Source organism: Condylostylus longicornis, unplaced genomic scaffold (assembly GCF_029603195.1).
Source record: "Condylostylus longicornis isolate FDR11 unplaced genomic scaffold, ASM2960319v2 ptg000092l, whole genome shotgun sequence".
Taxonomy (NCBI): Eukaryota; Metazoa; Arthropoda; class Insecta; order Diptera; family Dolichopodidae; genus Condylostylus; species Condylostylus longicornis.
In genome coordinates, this window is record NW_026578060.1 from 643539 (window position 1) to 664808 (window position 21270).

Here is a 21270-nt window from a genome sequence, read left to right on the forward strand (position 1 = left end):
AGACTAGCATGCATTTTTATTAACATTAGTCCAATTCTCCAGAAATTACGTAACTGAAAGGCGTCCATAATTCTTTAAGAACAAAAAATTTTTTAAGAAAATTTTCTTTTTCAAGAGCATTTTTTGCATTATTTTCAAACCAAATTGCCCTTTGCAAATAAAAGATGGCCCTTAAATATTTACGTATTAAAATTTAATTTAGTCATATTAACTGGGATCCTGTTCTAATATATTAAAAGAAATAATTAATTAAAAAATATTGTCCAAATGGAATGATGCAACTAAAATTTAGCTTGAGTTAATTATATGCGAAGCCTGTAAAGTTAATTAAAAACAAAAAGCTATAAAAGAGAATTAAAAAATATTAGACTATACTTACATACGATAGTCCACAATTCTTTATATTCGTAAACATAAAATGAATAGCTAGAACATAAAAAAATGTAGCGGTCAAATAACCTTGTTACACATCAAGTACTCGTATTATGCTAAAAAACACACAATAACACAATATTAAAGCAATATACACTACAAATGGACAAGCATTCATACAATTCTATGTATGTATATAATATGTACTTAGAAAATAACTGCAAGTGAAACAAAATACCACTGGTTTGTTTAAATGTTTGTATGCATTTTTCTTTTTCTTCTCTTTTCCATTCAACTATTCAATTCCAACCACTTTGCACAAACAAATTTGCTATTTATTTACAAGAATATTTTTTATTTTAAAATTGTTAATATTGTGTTGTTATGCATTTGAAAAGCTCACTACAAAAATTCGTGGTTGGCTACATTTAATTCTGTTAGTTGCTTCCTTTTCTTTTACTTTACTTTGATTTTGTTTTGATGTTGTTGTCTTCATGATAATTACTATTTTATGTAGTTGTAAAGAAATTTATCTTAGTACACGAGAGGAAAGATAAAACACAATTTTGAGCTTAAGAAAAGTTTATATAAAAATGAATATAAGAACAATTAAACAATTCAGGCTGTTGGTAACTTTGCTGTTTTGTGAAAACCTTTTGTTTTTGCCTTTTTTCATTTTTTCATTTTATTGAAGTTTCGACGAGATCCGGAAGACCACAACTTCGCCGCCGTGAGAGCAAAGTTTCCCAGTTTTTCGTGCCTTTTTTTTAATAGAATCAGTAATAATGATAGATTCATTTTTACAGCCACTTTTGTCTCAATTGACAGTACAGTAAAGCAACATTACAATACTGTCACTTGAGACTTTCTGAGTTCAACTGAATTATTTATAAATAGTTCCTAATTGTTTTAAATTTGGGCGCAATATTATGAAAGCTATCGTTAATGGTTTTATCACCTTTGGAACACTTACATCATTACTTGGGAATTCAGCAATTAAAACATCTATACCAGTTATTTTGTGGATGATGTTTTTTAATTATAAAGTACGGTGTTCTCTTTCAAATTGATGTAAATATTTAAATCTTTTTAACGTTATTTAAAGCCTCTACAATTCTGAACATGTCAAAGTGTTGATTTCTATATCCACAAGTTTTATTTGTTGCAACGTTTACATAATACTTATTTATATCGCCACCAAATCAGTCTTCCTTTGTATCACCAAATCTAAATATACAACTTGACATCAAAAAATTCAAAATTCTTTTGTCAATAACTTTCTTTTTCTTTTATTTTTACATTATAAGCAAGATCTTTGACTATAACCAAACCTACGAAAGCCATAAAAATCAAAATACGATTATTTTATGATGAAGTATAAGTAGTTTTATCATAACAGTACGCGTTGTAGTAATGCAGCTTTAATAATAGTGAGGGAATTTTTTTTTAATTTTATTTTTTTAATTTTAAAATTTTTAATGTATTTAAAAAGTTTAGTTATGTTTTAGAAGTGAAATGATATGCTTTAAATTTTTTGCTTGTTCGCGGTATGGTGCGTTAATGCAAATGATTGATTAAATATATTTTAATTATGAGGCGGGTGGTAAATTATAAAAATTTAATTTAATTATAACAAAAAAATTTGAGTAATAATTGAAATAAAAAAAAATTTAATAATATTTTAATATTGCCGAATTTACGGGAAATATTTATTAATATTTATAAAAACAAACATAAAAATAATTTTAACTAAAATATATGAAAAATTTAAAAAGTAAAAAAACACATTTATAATTTAGTATTGATAACTGAGGAATTTCATTAAGAAGAAAAACAAAAAAGTTAAAAAATTTTTTAACAGGTGAAAAATATTTTTTTATAGTGTATTGTTTTTGTTGTTTGTTTTGATTATTTTTTTAATAGCAAAAAAACTATAATTGAAAATTTCCATATTTTCATGTAGTGAATTCCATTCTTTCATAAAAGTTGTATATGTACATACATAGGACATGTATAGAAACATGTGTATGACATTAAGAGATGAAAAAATGTGTGTAAATAATTTTTCGTAATACAAGATAACAATATTAAAATATTAAAGTATTTTATAAACTAAAAGGATATAAGTACAATATGAGCTAAATGAAATACTTAACATGCATATAACATACATATCCAGACGTACATACTTAGTGTACATACATATTCGCTTAATGCGATTGGGGTTTCAATTACGACGATTTATACAAAAATGACAACGACCTCAATAGCAACAAAAATGAATTGACGGATATTACTTATATTTAAATGGATAAACGAGTATTAAGATGCACATGTATAATATGGAAGATATCTTCATTTGCTATATGCGTGCCATACATTTTTTATACAAAGCTATTGATATTCTTGAATATTATAAATAAGTATTTTGTATTCATTCAGAGTACATAAATATCTATAAATATATAGATACGAGTATATATATATATGTGTATAATTTACTATATTGAGAGGTAAAAGTTAATAAACATTGGAATTGGTTTTCATTTTATTATATTGTAAGTTTTCTTTTGGATTGACTTAGGAAAGTTATACGTACGTATCTATACTCTTATTATTACTTATAGCATTGAAATAAAAGTTGCAATAAGAGTCAATATAAAGAACAAAGAAAAAAATATTTTTTCAATATGGAAAGCATTCATTAATTTCGCTTATACATATGTAAGTATATACATACATATGCGCATAATACGCGTTCAAATGCCAAATTAATTTTAATGAAAAATAATTTTTTATGCAAAAAAAAAAATCATAATGAAATTAAATATGAAAATATTCATTTTATACGAAAGTGAAAAAAATTATAAAAAATGAGAAATGGTCATTCTAAATGAAAGCAAAGCCGTTTTCCAGAGATATTGCATTCAATTACTGTTATTAAAAGTAATTAAAATTTTCGAAAAAAAAAAAATTAAAATGCTTAAGTTCCATCTCTCATCATTTTTAACATAACCCGTTATAAGAACATAACGCATAAAATTATATGGGACGTGACTATCTACGATGTCATACAATGGCTATCTACGATTTCATTCACTCCGGAATTTCGTTAACACTGCCTTTAATCTTTCAATAACAATTTTCCTCATATGCATATCAAGGTTTTTAAGAATGTCCGAATAAATCTGTATTAGAATAAAACCTATCTCATTAGTATTTTTATTTATTAAAACTTTTAATTATTATAAAACTACAAACCAAACCTTTTTTATAATTATTTTATTTAAATTTTTTTAATCTCACTTCATTTGTCTTGCACAATATAATGATTTTCAACCACCCAAATTTCTCAAATATAAGTAAGAAAATAAAAACACACATAATTAAATTAAAAGGTTAAATGATTAACCAATTACATAACGTTCTCAACTATAAATTCATGCAAATTATTATTCAATCGTTAAAATAAAATGTTCAAAAATCAATTTACACAATATTTAAATATTATAAGTAGTATACTAGCGTTATGTAATCAATTAACCGAATCATACAACATATATCAGTTAAATATAAAATATACCAGTATATTAACTTGTATAACAATTTTGAATTTCTGTAAATTTATTAATGAAAATTGTTATAATTATTATTTTTAAAAGAATAATAACAATTTCATATTCCTGCATTTAATGCTTAAATTTGCAAAAATTAATAGTATTAATAATGTAAGTTACTAAGTATAGAAAACATAAATTACAATGTATAACAAAAATTCAAAATTTTTGATTTACAATTGTATTGTATGTGTGTATATGCAATTGTAATCACGAAAATTTTTTAATATAATAGTGTGAATAAAATTGATAAGTAAGTAATCATAATCCGAATAATTTTAAAAGTCTTATAAAACAATAGAAAATAAGAACATGATCGTATTTTTAATTATATATAAAAAATTTCAATTTACAATTTCATAAGCGCATAAAAAATTATTATTTTATTTTTTTTTAAATTCCATAATAAACGAGTGATAATAAGAAGAAGACACACACATTGCATGTGATATGAATGACTGCTATAAATAAACAGTTAAAAATTTTGGTTTTAATTAATTCGAATTTATTGTTATTATATAAAGTAATTATTTAATTAGCGAACTACTGAATTCATCTAACCATCTAAGTAGAACTGCTTTTCCTGACAACATATTTTGTATGTAAAGTTATGCATTTAAAACTAGTATAGTAAGAAATTATAAATTATGGGTAAATTTATAATAGCAGCAGTTAATTGATAGCTAAATATTATACATTACTGCGATAACATCACCAAATAAAGTTTTATTTTAAATCATAATTTTGATTGAAATTTTTATTTTAAATTTTCATAACAAAATGGAAAAAATCTTATTTGTATGCGTTACGTATAACACTTTAATTTTTTTTTTTATTTTTTATATGAAGTTTTTCTCAACAAAATATTAATTAAATCAATTGTTTGACTTAAAAAATAAATTTAGCTTTAGTGATTTTAAGTTCGTATTGATGTAAGCTTATACAATAATGCAACATTTTTAATTAAATTTTAAAATAAAAATATTATATGGGTCGATTATACTTACTGAAAAACTGTAACAATTGAAAATTTTGTTAATTTTTAAAATATTGTTATGCGGAAAACCAATTAAAAGAGCTCAGAATGGAGGATTATATAATACGAAAAAGATTGAAGATTAGGTGTTATTTTAAAACCAAATTTTTTTAATGTTCCAATTCTGCTATCGGACGATTTACGTTAGTTACATGAGGATTATTACTTTTAATAGTACTTTACATACATATGTAATAGTTGAGAGTAGTCTGTAAATAAAATTCTATTTCTGTTATAGAATAAAAAAATTAACCTATACCAAAATTCTCTGAAGCTCACCACTGCTTCCCTGCTACTAATCTTTAATTTTTCGCGTTCCAATACAACATTAACCCATTCCAACACGACTAATTTTTTAAAACCCCAAAAATATCAATTAGATCAACAAGTGATCCACATTCTTGAAGTTCGAACTTTGGGAGATTTCTTTCTCCCATGTTAGAAACTACTGAAAATTTTTTACATTAAATAATAAAAGTTTTTATTATAGTAAATTAAAAGTGTTCTTAATATCATTTAATATTCTTCATTATTTCACATTTTTCAACATATTGTGTACTTTAAAAATTTTTTCAATTATTTGCTTAAATTGTCATGCTTAATTCCGAACAATTTTGAAAAAAAAAAAAACATTTTTTTTATTTAATAAAATATGTGTAAATATATGTATATACGAGTATATAAATGTATAACAAACACTGTTAAAAATAACGATGTTTTCCATTCTTAAAACTTAAAAGAAAAGAATCTTAAACATTTAATTTGTGCACGTTTATGATAATTTTTTTTATTTTAAAATATGAAACAGAAATATGTATGTATGTACGAATATTAAAAAAAATTTGCTAAAAATAGTTAGGAATGGTGGTAATGGTGTGATACTATACGGTTATTAAATTTTTTTTTGATATTTGTTTACTATTTATTTTATTTTCATTTATCGCAAATTATTTTGAAATTTACAATCATTATTGTTTGAATTGGTATAGAGTAGCATTGAAATTCTTTATATAACATAGCTATTATGAATTAAATTAGAAAATTAAATTTTTTTATGCCTTTTAATTAATATGATACCCATGTGTTTGTTTCATAATAGGTTTTTTTCCATGTTTTCCTTTAAAAATAAAATATTTACTTTAGTTTGATCTCTTATTTAATGCCGTTCTTCGTTTCAATTAGGATTTTTAAAAACAAAATTTACTTATTTTAGTGGTTGTAGTTTGCATTTCCACCGCATTGTATCTAGCAAGTTTTTTTTTAAACGGTATATAATATCGTTTTTTAAAATTTGTATAAAAATAACTCTAAATTTTAAAATTGATGGGATTATGCGTCGGTTGTGTCAGCTTACTGGTCGTTTAGTTAAGGAGTTTGAGCAAAGAAGGTGTGAGAACACATTTGTGTTGCGTTTCAGGCGTGTCCTCACGATGCATCTTAAATGAAACCTAGTTTAATGACGGTTTCTTTAATGGCGAGCTCCTTTGCCTTAACTTTGAAGTACTTCGCGTCGATAGGCCATTACCCTATGGTTCGAGGATTCGCCGTGTGCCTTCAAAACATTGTGTTGGTGTGCTGCAGCATGTGTATTTTGGGTTGTTATTGTTCTCCGAGTTTGGTTCTGCCCAAAAGGAAGTTGAACTTCGAGTCATTGTCACCATAATGATTACACATTAATTGATATGGACGAGGTGTGTGGGGTGGAGTCTAATTTTGATTTACGTAGGATGGATTTCAATTTGCTGAATCATCTGATTAACTTGATCGACTTCGATACTGTATTTCCTGCTGTCTGTGCTAGCGGTATAGTCCAATAGTTTTATGTCCACTTGCTCGGTTGTCTTTGTTGCCCTTTTTGAATTTCTTAATAATTTTGATCGTGTGAGGTGTGACATTTTGTGACATACTCGTGTTAGCAGCATACCTTTGGTTTGGGTTGTTTAGTTTTTAATTTATAACATTTTTCATAGTAATATTAAGTAATGTAAATTTGATAACATAAAATTTTGATAGCCAAATAATTACTTTTCTTGTAATTTTTTTTTGTCTTTTATAATAGAAACTTGCAAACTCTTACTTTTTAACTTTATCTCGCCTTTCATTAATTTAATTTTGATAAACTAAAAGGCAAAAAAATGTTTTCTAATTCATATTTCGTTTTTAAACAAAGTTGTTACTCGTAAATTTCTAACTTTTGATCTGAAAACACTTTTACTTTTTCTTAAAATAATAAATACTTGTGTTTTGATTTGATTTTTATTTTATAAATTTTATTTATGTATAGTACGTCTTGTTGCCTTTTATGTGTATTTTATGTGTATTTAGTTGGTACAGTTTATTTCAGATTGTGTAAAAAAAACATCGAAATGTATAAAAATTTTGTTATATAGAAACACTAAAAAAAGAGATTAAATTATTTTGGATAATTTTTTGGTTTTCAAAACCTTCATTTTCCATATAAAAATATAAATCCATTTACACTTCCTTTATATAAACTTGATTTACATAAAATGGGTTACACTTAGATCTGTTTATTGCTTATATAGTTTAAAGTGTTATACATTATGATTGAAACGCGCAACAAGAAGTTTTCTTTTAAGGATGTTCTTGAGTTTGTAAATCTCAAACGAACCCTAAGTTCATTGTTCTACATATACTGTTATGCTACACTGATAACTGTTATATTTGTAATATCTATAAATAAATTATAAATATATCTATAAATACTTATTCCTGAAAACCTGAAAAGTTTGGTCACTTTACATTTGTATTTTTATTTATTTTTTTTTTAATTTATAAAACAAAACTTTGTTAAACCTTATTAAGCTTCATAATACTTAATGTGTTATACTGTATAACACATAGAAACTGCGGATATAAATTATATCACATTTTTGTTCATTTTGCAAAGGGAAAATTTAATATTAAACTTAAATTTTCTTTTAAATTAAATAATTAAATTACTATACATACTTTCAAGTTTAGAAATTTAGAAAAAATTATGACAAAACTAAATAATCATAAAAATCTTCAATAGAAAAGCTCATTTTTTTAAAAGTTTTAAAAATCGCTATAAGGTCATACCAACTTATACTTATAGTGAATCTAACGAAGGTATATTGTATATTTTGTATATTAATTTTGTCAAATTGATGATATTTAAAATAATTAATGTTTTTTTTCACACCTGAATTTAAGAAATTTCAAAAAGCAGCTTGTATTCCATTAGAAAACAATAAGAACCGTTTTGACAAAAGCAGCTAATTTAATAATATTAAGTAAGTTTTTTATGTGTGAAAATATAAAAAAAAAAGAATTTGAATACAGGGTGTTTAAATCAAAAATAATATTTTTTTTTAATAGATATTAATATTTTTAATAAAATAAGTACAACCTAATCATTTTTTTTTTTAAATTCATATTATAAAACTTCAATTAAAATTCTAAAATTCGGTAATACAACAGTTTGAATAAGAAGATCTTTATAGACAGCCATATAAATTTAAAATAATATATTATGAATTTCTTACTGTAAATTCATTAAATTTTATCAATGCATCTAAATTTAATTTTTTGAACACCCTATTCTAAAAAAAACTTTGACAAAATTATTTAATACTAGTTTAAGTGATGTCATCTATATGTGAATTAACAAACTATATGCATTGAATATTTTACTATTAGCATATCATATGGTCTTCAATAACACTAATGATTTAAAAGTTTTTCTCAAACATTCAAGGTTTACACGAAAAAAAAACAAAACTACTCGCTACAAGTTTTCTAAGATATTTTAAAAATATTTTTTTCTCTTTGCTTTTTAAACTAATATTAGCACTATTATAATGCTTGTGCTTTACATCGTAATTCTGAATTCAAATCAAGTTATTTTTATTGACATAAATAATTTAAAAATAGTATCTAAGAATTAAATGCTAATCCATCTAAATAATCTAATGGTATATATATATATATATATATATATGCGTGTACATATGTAATTTATGTTGAAGTATATATCAGTTTAATAAATATACGAGATTTATAAAAATTTGTGCACCAAGTTCCAAAATTTAATTTTTGTGCGAAGTGATACTCTAGTCGTACAGTTTTCTTCTCGCCTAAAGCGTTAAGCCTTGATAAAACTACAGATCGAGTCACAAAATTACAATTCTCAATAAAATCTTTGAACTGTTAAAAATTCTTACAATTAATTATACGCGAGTATAAATGTATAAGTTTTTGTTTCAGGCGGATTATTTATTACAAATGCAACGTTGAAATTAACATTTTCTTTTAATTCTTTTTTATATACAAGTTTAGAATGATGCCATTGTTATAAAACTTTCTTCGTCTTTTTGGCATTGCAAAAATTTTTCACACATTCACAATAATCATAACAAAAAAATAAGAGGAAAAAAAAAATTTGAATAATTACAAAAAATGTCAAGACGTACAACAATTTTAAAATAAATTTGTGAAAAATGAATAACAAACAATTCGGTCTGATCATTTGGATTAAAAATTTTAATTTTGCAATTTTTAATCACGACTTCATTAATGAAATCATATACAAGTTAAATTTAAAACAAATTTATTAAGTAGCATTTCTTGCAACCACTTTATGGTTAAGTTGTACATTTATATATGTAAGTGTTTATTCATGAAAACAAAGTCGCTGTTGCTTCATATTATGAGAATTCATCCAGTCCTCTCTACGCGTACAATAAACCAATATGTAAAATATCAATCAGAATGAATTCTGAAGATTATATTGAACTTCTGGAGAATGTTTTGATTCCATTCAAAGAATAATACAGTAACCCAGAATGAAATTTTAAACACTTTTTAAAATGTCGCAATTCACAAATCTAACCGTATAATAAGCTGGTTTAGAACAAAAAATATTCAAGTAATGGATAGCTAGGATCGTTCTCTTGATTTAAATATACGAGGAATAGTGTAAACTTAATTCATAAGGCTATTACTAAAGAATAGAGTTAAATTTCATAGAGTCAAACTGCAGAACTTGATAATTAATAAAAACGGGACCATACACATTATTAAATCATTGATTTTTTTTGGTTTTTATTCGGTTTTATTTATGAAATACATATATGAAATTCGAAAATAGTTTTAATTGAATTTTTTTCAAAAATTTGAAGTTGAGTTTATGTTTATGTTGTTTTGAAACTTATTTTATTTAAATTCATATTTTAAGTCGTAATTATAAAATAGTTTTAAAAATTTTCGAAAATAAAAGTTTTAGTATTACATAAAATTTATTTTTGTAACCAATTCCCGTATTCATAATTAGCAAAATTTGTATATATATTATTTTAGTTTGTAGTTCTAGTTCCCACTACATATTTTTAACTGCCCGCTATAATAGAATTATGATTCTCCCAGTGGGTATTGATTTAAAATAAAAAAATTTTAAGAAATAACTTAAACCTGCTTAAATTAATAAAAATAAAAATTCACAATTATCACAAAAAATTGTTTTTAATAATTATGTAAAAAATTTAGACCGCATTTCAATTCAAGCATATTTTTTTTGGATATGCAAAAGCAAAAAAACAACTTTTTAAAATGCACATTAATATTTTTCAATATTAGTCTGTCGAATAAAAATAAATGAGATATCACTTTTAGCCTTCCTTTAAATTATTACACTAGGAGGGTACACTCATTTCCTATAATTGGCAACCCAGAAAATACTCAGAAAAAAATTCACACAGTTATTCACTTCACAATATTCACACATATATTTTCACAGTTATGTTACACCTGTAATAAACTTTATTGATTCTAATAAAAAGAATGTTTTTATGACAAAAAGTAAACATACAATTAAAATATTTACATACATATGCATGTACATTCCGTTATGCGAGCAGTTATTAAAATAAAGAATTTTTTAACTTTCTTTTCAATTTGCAATCGCAATATTTAAGTGGTTTTTTTATAGAATTTATGCAAGTGATAATTTTTTTGTAATTAAAAAAATTTGTTTTGTACTTCTAACGGCTTAATAGAGCAGTTATCCATACGAATTATAGGGTTTATATTTTGTTATTAAATTTATAAGTAATCTGTGAATAAACAAGAATATTTTAAAGCATTTTGCGCACCACGTACATAAAGAGAACATTGGCCTCTTTCAATTTGGTTAGGTCTAATATCACTTGTAGAAAATAAAGAAAAAAATATTTTTATTTTATTTGTTTGCTAATATTAACACAATAAGTATTTATTGTGGTGATTTCTCTATGAGAAGACTTAATTCTTTTACCCCTTCATTAGATGGTTCTTGCAATTGTGTAAATTCCTGAGTAAATCAGCTTCTAAATTCAAGAAATTAAGTTCAGTTTGTTTTGCATTTATTAAAGTTATAAATGCTTGGCTTTCATAAAGCAATTCTTCGGGTTTCACTACTTTTTCGGAATTGCAGAAATACTGCGGCATAACACAATTCCGGCTATAAGTACAAATTGCTCATTTGCATATTGGTACGGAAAATTTCTGTTTCGGGGATGTTTATTTTAGCATTCGTTTTTCATATGGAAATTATTACCGAATTTTTGAATTTTTGTTTTGTTGGCACAAAAATACTTGAGAAAAAATATCAACGTTATAATACGTAAACAATTTCTAAATGTGGTTGTCAAATAGCAGGCTAGATCTTGTAAGTAATTAATTGTTTCTCAAGACTTACACATAAACTTATTGAGCAAAAAAATTTTACATTAACAACAAAACATTACAAAAGTAGATCACTTTATTGTAGAATTTTGTTGCGAACAATAAATTTTGTAAGAAGAGGAAGAGTTTTTAATTCAGTAATTTGTAATGATCGGTATGCAACATGACACGCTATTGTTTTATACTAGAAATTTTGTTACAACATTAACGTTCTGTGAAAATAAAACAATATAAGTACAAAATAATTTGTTTAATAAAATAATTACACCGGTATTCAAATAATTTTTTACATAATATATAAAATAGATTCCATTTACATTTGAGACACTTATGTACAACAACAAGTTGTGTCTGTACGAATGAAAAAAAAATCTTTAGTTTTAGTTTGCAACTTGTGTCTTAATAAAATTTATTTAACTTTGCTTTAAAAAAAACTATTCTAACACTTTACAATATGCTAAAGATTTTTTAGCATAATTACTGCCAGATTTATGTTTGAAAAATTTCTTGTGCGACGATGACAATTCTTTAACTATTCAATTATGTACATACATAACATAAAAGCATTAAATCATTCTATTATCTTGCTCAAAATGTCTCATTATATTGTACAAAAAGGTGTTTATAGAGTGCACTTCATCTGGTTGTAGACAGTACTTTCAGCAGCATGTATCCAAGGGATTATGTATCGTATCGTCGGTATTTATTCCGTGACAAGCACTGCCACGTGAATCTAATGCAAGAGGAAAAATGAATTTTAGTTGAAAGTTGAACCCAGACACAAAGCCGTGTGCGGAAAATTCGTTATATTCCGCGATAAAATTGTGGATACGTCTCTTATTAAACTTTTTCAGTTATTTAGCAGTGAATGAATAAGATTTTCCATTTACATTGTCACTTAAAATTAAACCTTTTATTCTGTAATATAAATTGTTTGAAATAAATTGAATGAAATTACAATTTTTGAAAATTGAAAGCTAAATATGGTTATTACTCTATAAAATTATTTATAATCTCATATATCTACATACATAAGAGTTTATTTTAGCCTACATTTAGAATGTTTCTTATTCTAGGGGTTATTAATTGATTTTAAATTAATTGTGAGGAATTTAATTTTTCTAAAGTAAATCAAAAATTAAAGAGACGTTAAATGATTTGTGATTGAACGAAAATAAAATTATTTTTGTGTCTGTACTCCTCCTTTATTTATGTATAAATTGTAAATATGTGTGAAATTTTACGACAGCTTAGACAAAATTACTGAGTACGAACCAAAAAAATGAATGAAGATGTACAAACAAACCAACAAAAAAACCATTTTCAATATTTTGTGTGATTTTTTGGTAAAGAATATTGGAATATCATATGTTTGATATCAATGAAAAAATTCATGTTACACAATACAATATTGTACTCGTACTTCTTATATATGAAGAATTCATATCGGGAGGTCGCGCTATCATCAAAACTCTAAATTCATTTTCAGTATCCTAAGGTGGCAGTATGGAGCTGTCTTAAGAAACTCATTGAATTAGGTAGACGCAACTTGGTCTTTCTGTGCTGGGTGCCAGGCTATGTGGACGTAGCAGGAAATTATGCCTTGACAAGAAAAGGGGTTACTAGGAGATTATGACCAGAAATGATTTAAGAAGATTTTAGAAATAGGAAAGAACTTGATAAAAACTCTAACCGTGGACTGCAGACTTAGGCACCGCAGTAGGCTGCGAATGGAAAGTGACTGGACACTTGCAGATTCTGTGAGGAAAATAAAAAAATTGCGCCTACTGGGAAAGTACTGGGGGCCTTAGCTCTCAGGGTGTGAAGTTGCGGTCGTCCGCTTCTCGTAAGTTCCTAGAGCTCATCAACGCGGTGAATTTCGAACGGGCGCTGCAGGGCATGCCCGGTACTCAGCGATAGGGGTATAATAGATCCCTGAATATGGTTACGATGTTCTGTTACTCCAGTTTTATAAATCTATAGGTACATACAGGGCCTTTCTCCAATTAAGTCGGCCTAGATTTACTATATCCTGAGGTTTTGAAATCAAAAATTAGTTTCGTTTTTGATTTCCATTTTTGATTTTACTTTTTACTTTACTAAAATGTCCAACAAAACATTTTTTATTTCTATTTGATTGTTTTTGGCAGTAAAACATAGGTAAAATTCAATATACGTGTTTTTTAATCCCAAAGTCATTTTCAAATTAAAATTCTTTTCAGGTAATAAATAACAAGGCGACAATTGCTTTTAAACGATTTTTACAGTATAACATTTTTGTTTTGCACGATTTTTGTTGTGAAGTATGCCAAGATCAAAAAATTTATTTGGTTGATTGATTCTCCAGGAACTTAATTTTGATTTAATATTGGCAAAAGTATAAAAAATTTTCTAAACACTAGCTGAACCAACGACAATTATAAAAGAAACTCTATATGTAAAGTTATCACTAATAAGGGAAAATTGATCTAATATTGAATTATAAAATTATAAATTTAATTAAATTTCCTCAAATCTTAATTATCTTACATATGGTTTTGTATCAAAAGCACGTTAAAGTACACGCAATTAATGTTGGTTTTTTGAAATTAGAATAAATAACAGTATTTTGAGCTGAAATTAATAAAAGAAAAGGAAACGTCAAATATTAAAATTTATTTGTTTTCTAAAATGAATTTAACATCACCATAAAAGTACCAATATACATACTTAACGTACATATAAAAACACAATTGCATAATTAAGCTTGTAATAAATACTTTTAAATCATTGAACTTTCTAATTTGTTCCACAACATCAAAATTATAGGTTATGTAAATAATGTTTTTTTTTTTTATTTTTTAATTTCCTTATTAGCACAAACAAAAGGGTTTTCTAATATTTTTATGTAAAATTATAAAGCAACCGTCGACACACTTTACAGTATCGTCTTCTCGCTACTGACTTCTCGCATTACAAGTTATCATTCAATCTGAGTTTTTGGCTATTAACCACCCGAATAATAAAACCTTAAGTCCATTATTTCTTTATAAGCGAAATTTTCTAATTAAAAGCGAATTTTTCCATAAGTGAATACTATAATGTATAGTGCATACATATGTACAAAATCACCACATTTTCTCAAAATTGAGGTTAAAGCATTTTTGTTAATACCGTTTCGATACCAAGAAATTAAACGAACGAGTCGTTGATTTTTTGGAAAAGTAATTTAAAAACTTTATACACCCTCTAATATCCTATAATAAATGTGATGACAGCCTTTTTAACATGCTTTCCCATAAAATTTTATATTTGTTACTTTTTATATGTGAGCATTATAGTGTCGCTGTATTCAAATGCTCGGTTTGGAATTATTTACATATTGTACTTTATTTAATTTTTAAAAAGTTCAATTACATTTTGCATGATGCGATAAACGACGTCATGTAATCGATAGTTATAATATTTCGAAATGAAAATGTAAGTACATTTTCCGTTCTTCCTCATTTGCGAATACGATATATATAACGAATGCATATACGCAATATAATAATTATATTAACAATTAATAATTAACAATTTCCCACAATTTAAAGTTTAAAATTTAAAATACATATAGTGTTAGCCACAGTTATATACGTATGTAGTAGAAGAAGAAAAATATTTATAAAAGACTTGATTAGAAAAAGTAAAAAACCGCAAAACTATTGAAAGAGTATCCGAAAAATAAAAGTTTAATTTCCAATAGTCAAAGACCTTTGCAATTTATACATAAATCCCATGTTAGACGCACTTCACAACATATCACTTGCTCATACTTTTTTATTTCACATAAATAACAAATGTAATATGTAAAATATAATTAATAAATGAACATTTACATAGACAATATACTTCACTTGAAATCATTTATGTATTCACTTGAAATCAACAATATGAAATAATGTTAAAAGGTTTAAGTGCATACGATTTGTCTCTCTGTTTTATTTTTGTATTTTCAAATGGAAAGTGTTTAATAAGACCCACTGTATTTAAATGACATGAAACTCTAGATCAATTAAGATTAATTTTTGTTAGAGTTTTAAAAAAGGGTTTGTTGAACTTATCATATATAATTAGAAATAATACTTTAATTAAAACCATTACTGTAGAATTTCGGTTAATCTCACCAAGTCGCTTTAAATACATATATGTATACATGTGTAATAGAAATTTTTGTTACAATGAAATTTACCATTGCTTGCAAAATTATAATTTAACTATTTCCGATATAGAGAAGAGTATGAAACATTTAAAGAAGAAGTTGAAAATAGTTTGTATTGTTGAAATGAAGTTTGTATTGTTTAAAACAGTTTTGAATTAAAATTTGTATTGTAAAATCTAACCTATAAATTTTGGATTTTTAGTATTTGACGTTATAAATATATACATACATAATTATTCGTCTGTATTACTCTTTTATATAAAATTTTAAATAGTTTAATATTTTAAATGGAATGGAATACAATAATAACTTGACATTTAAGATCATAAAACAAAGTAAAATATTTTTCAATATCTCAATGCATTTGGAATACGACAAATCATGGATTATTTATTAAGAATCATTATAAAATTTTAAAAAATCTTATTCAAAACTTATTTACATAAATCAACACAAATTTCGATTTCTCTTTCTAAATCGAATCGAATATGTTGAAGAGAAGATTGCCCAAAGATTTAATTTCTTGTATCTATAAAAGTTTTTATATGTAACTGGACAAAACTGCAATTTACATTTGTTTAAATTTTGTAATGTGAATTGTCATAAATAAACTTCGTATATGATTTATTTTTGGATCTTCTGACAATTAAACAGATTATTTTGATTACGAAATTAATTTTTCAAATTTAAAAATTATGAAAATGAATGTTCCCATAAAAATCATAATTCGTATGCTCATGGAGAAATAGAAAAATGTAAACCAATTTTAAATTAGATTGAAACATAGTTTAAAGAAACATGGAAAATGTTTGAAGTCTAATAAAATAGAATTTCTATATTTTTGATGCACATTTCTATTTTGACATCGCATGAAATTACCAAATAGTATTGCGGAAGAAAATTAATAAATTAGATTGAAATATAAGGTTTCAAAATATATACATAAATTGATTTTATACTGGACAGAAGCTCGTCAATAGCGTACGTACAAATTAATTTATATGATTTTACGGCTGGTAATTATCGCTTTAACAACTAAAATATCGTTTAACGTCCCCCTGAAATTTTAATACTCAAACAAACGCTTAATATAAAATTAGTATTTAATAATAAATAAATCAATATACATATATGAAATTTAATAACAAACTAGAATTACTTTTATGTTGTTAATAATTCTAATTAAAATATATATTTTTTCAGGGACAATTTCAGTATCATTTTTAAGGAATTCATTGGTTTGATAACACTTACAAAACCAAAAAATGTTGGACACAACAAAAGATTCATCACATACTTCGTTTTCACTGAATCACAATAACAACATATCGAAAAAACCAAAAGATTTATCACTATTTAACTGGTTTACTTCATTTACAAATAATTCTAAATCTTGCTCTAATAATATAGATAAATCTAATAATATAAACACAAGTCGTTTTAAAGGATCTGTACCAAATTTAGATACAAATTTTGATAACATTGAACAAATATCTATTCCACCCGCTTCTGATGATTTTAGAGGTGTTGAGGGTCTTACACAATACTGGAATCATCGAATAACTTTTACAAATAATTTACTACAAAAGCAAACAGCACGTGCACATTTTAAATCAGAAATTAATTCAGTATATAAACCAAATGGATTAAAACCATCTAAGAGTATTGGTTGTCTAATTACTACAACGAAAAATGAAGATGATTTAAAAAATTCAAATAGTTTTAGAATATCTTTTAATGATGACAACAAAACAAATGAAGAACATATAAAAAGTGATAATTTCTATAAATATAAAACGGCAGATACAAATAAGAGAAAATCATCTGAATCAAATATTCGTCTCCTAACTACTCGCGACTCGATATCACAAACAAATTCAAAAAACTTTAGTTCCGATATTGGAAATCGAAATTACATACTATCTTTTGGAATAGATTCTTTTCCTTTAGTAGCAGCAACAGAACGTGGTGAGAAAATACATTGGGCAAAAAGAGAAGATATTTTCATAAATCGTAAACAGAAACCTTCGTCACTTAATGATGAAAAAATAAATAAATTAAACAATAATTGTCTTCTATATAATGATAGAATTTTCGACAAGAAACTTTTAAATGATATAAAAGATATGACTACTGAAAATGATAAAATCATATCTGTTCGTGATCTTATCAATAAAAATAAAAGTCTATTTGATAAGAAAATTGTAATAGAAAATACAAAATACAAACCGACAAATCAAGCAAATAATAAAATGGAAATCAAAAATTCAAATCAAACAATTATAACAATAAATAATAATAACAGCGATTCGCATTTGAATGAAAATTTATCGTTGTCTAAAGAGCAGCAAGTTGTAGAATATACAAATCTAGAAACGAGTAATACTGTGGATTGCCCAAATACTAATATAGATAATGATAACAATAGAGATAAAGAAAAATCAAAAGATAAGACTGATAATTTAAAAAACAATGCGATAATGAAGTCTAATGAAAGCCAAAATGGCTCAATGAATTCACTTACTTCAAATAGTGTTGAATCACCTATTAGAAGAAAAAGCCAAACTTCGGCCACACGTAAATGCAGTTTTAAAACTCATTCGAAAAATTTTCATGTATCACGTAAAATGACAAACCATTTTACTGCTCACCACCACCATCATCATCCTAATAACAATAATAGCAAAGTTGCGACATTAACAGCTCAATTTAATCAACTAATACAAAGAGATAATACCCTTTTAGAAGAAATTAAAAAGAAAAATGGAGTGCTTTTAACTCGTGGCGGTCATATTTACAAATTAAAAGAAGATTCAAGCTCTCCAAATGTCAAGAAAAGAAATTCAACCAAAAGATTTTCACAAACAGATAGTAGTGATGAAACAAGTAGTATTAAATCTGGTAGAAGGAAAATCATAGCGAAACGACTTTCGAATGATAGCTCTGTTAAAGCGGCAGTGAAAAAATTTGAAACATCACGTTTAGGGTCGGAAAAGTCTAAACCATATGGGACTAACACTCCAAATAAGCAAAACAACAATTATAAAAGTGACAAACCAAAAGTACCTGCAAAAAGTGAAATTGTATTAAAAAAAACTAAAGAAATTAATATTAAACATTCATTGAAAAAGCAACGACCGAAAACAATTGATATCCAATCAAACAATACTTTGGAAGATATCAAGGAAGAATCCAAAACACCAGTTCAAGAAACAAACGAAAGCACTACGAGCTTGAATGATGAACTGAAATCAAGTGAAGTAGTAAACCAATCCTGTATACCAAATAATCCTACAAATAAAATGAGTTGTTCGCCAGTATTAGCATTGAATTCACTAAATACAGATAATCTTTCTAATGAATCAAACACCATGTTGGAATCATCCTCGGAGACTTTAGAAAATTTGCCAAAGAAAAGCCGCTATGCTCGTATATATGAGAAAATTCGTTTAAAAAACACCATATTTTCACATAAAAAAAGTCAAAATGTAAAACCCTCCCCAGAAAACGAAGAAAATCCTATTAAAAAACTCGAACCAGATAAAAAAATTCGTGAAGCTATAGAAACTATAAACAAGCGAATAGAAACGTTATCAAAAAGTACAAATGACATCAATATACAACATCAAAATCATGATAAGAATGAATCATTCGTGTACAATAATAAAACAAAAGTTATGTCCTTTGGTTCCAATACAGAATTAACTAATAAGATCGATGAAATAAATCAAAATAATATTATACAGGCTGTTAATACCAGTTTGATAAATAAAACTCAATCGATGGATGATTCAAAATTCCTCTCCACTCTAAATTATCAAATACTAATGGAAGATAACGAACAAAATCATTCCAAAAAGGATGATGAAGATGTTTATGAACCAATAAACGTAAAAGCAAAAATTGATTGTACACCAGCACCACAGAAATCATTCTTATTTACGCGATTCCATAGTCACAACGAATCTAGTAAAAGTAACGACACAACAGCGCAAACTGAAAATTTAGACTGTATTAACAATAATTCTGAAAGATCTAGATCAGTATCTGATTGCACCTTTGATTCAAAATTATATCAGAAATCATTTCTCTATTCCAAAGACTTTAATAAAACAAAAACATCATCATTTTCTTCATCACTTTCTAAGACACAAGATCATGAGGATTGCCTTAATATATATCAAACGATTCCTGAAATTATTAAGCCATTATCGGAGAACTACACAGAAAAGACTGAAATAGTAGATGATGAAAACTATCAGTTAGTTAATGAGTTACCAAATCCTAAATCTAGTCCAAATCAAACAGAGGATGGATATGAAATATGTGAGCCTCCGGCATCTGATTTAATTGATATTAATAAATTTGAATTAGAAAAACTGAAACAACAAAAATTACCAACATTGAATTCTCCTCGTATTTCCGAAACTCAAAGAAACACAACGGATGAGTTACCTGCAATTCCAGAACCAAAAAGAAAAGCAAAACCATTTTTACTTAATACTAATAATAATAATAATACAATTTGCACTGATGTACCACCACGGCCACCAAATAAATCACCATTATTAAATAATAGTACAAAAAAAATTAGTGAAAATCCATTAATACTGCCATTGAATGATATCGATTGTCAATTAATAATGAAAAATATCTCCAATTATGATAATTATCATTATGAGGATGAAGACGAAAACATATATGATACAATTAAAGGTTCTGAATCATTAATGCATTGCTATGAAATGCTAAATAATAATGGTAAACATTCACCAAAATCAGTTGACGACACAACATCCATTGTATCGAATTGTTATGAATCAATTGCTTCAATACGCGGTCGTGTTGCAATACCATTAACAAACTCTGATTCAATATCGACGATTTCATCAGATCACAAAACCAATAGTTTATATGGAGTATCAATGAATAGCCAGAATTTTATACCTTTAAATGAAGGGTCTAGTGATAATAATGATGATTGGATTGATATTTCTGACGGAGATGATGACTTCTCAATCAATAATAATAGACCACATTTTATAATGTAAGTGCTTCCCCATTTTATTCATACTTTTAATATTAATGATAATTAAGTAATATTTTTATTTTAGTGTAAGAGAAAAATCGACAAAGGCAAACAAAGGTACAGAATGGAGCACATTAGTACATAATCATAGGATTCAAAGGGAATTAAATGAAGATGAAGACTGTAAGTACAGTGTATTTGCTATATAACTAAATTACCGTAGTTTAAATTCAAAGGCAATTCAAAAATTTATAATAGTAATTAAAATTATTATAACATTTATGCAACGTGATATACATGAATTTATTGTATTCAGTATTTACGAAAA

General features: G+C 25.7%; 1 protein-coding gene across 3 annotated transcripts in view; it reads left to right on the top strand.

Annotated features, from left to right (window-relative positions):
- The window catches only part of LOC129613859 (putative uncharacterized protein DDB_G0282133), a 61580-nt gene that overhangs the window by 16865 nt on the left and 23445 nt on the right, over positions 1–21270 (top strand). For 2 of the 3 annotated variants that reach the window (XR_008697342.1, XM_055528146.1), the window contains exons 1-3: positions 1892–2233; positions 17117–20960; positions 21028–21125. Coding sequence is in view for 2 of the 3 variants with exons in the window: in XM_055528146.1 (XP_055384121.1) it covers positions 17179–20960; positions 21028–21125 (3880 nt within the window). In the remaining variant the exon portion in view is untranslated. Of the gene's footprint in view, positions 1–1891; positions 2234–17116; positions 20961–21027; positions 21126–21270 lie in introns of those variants that run through there. The other variant, XM_055528147.1, reaches the window with a different exon arrangement.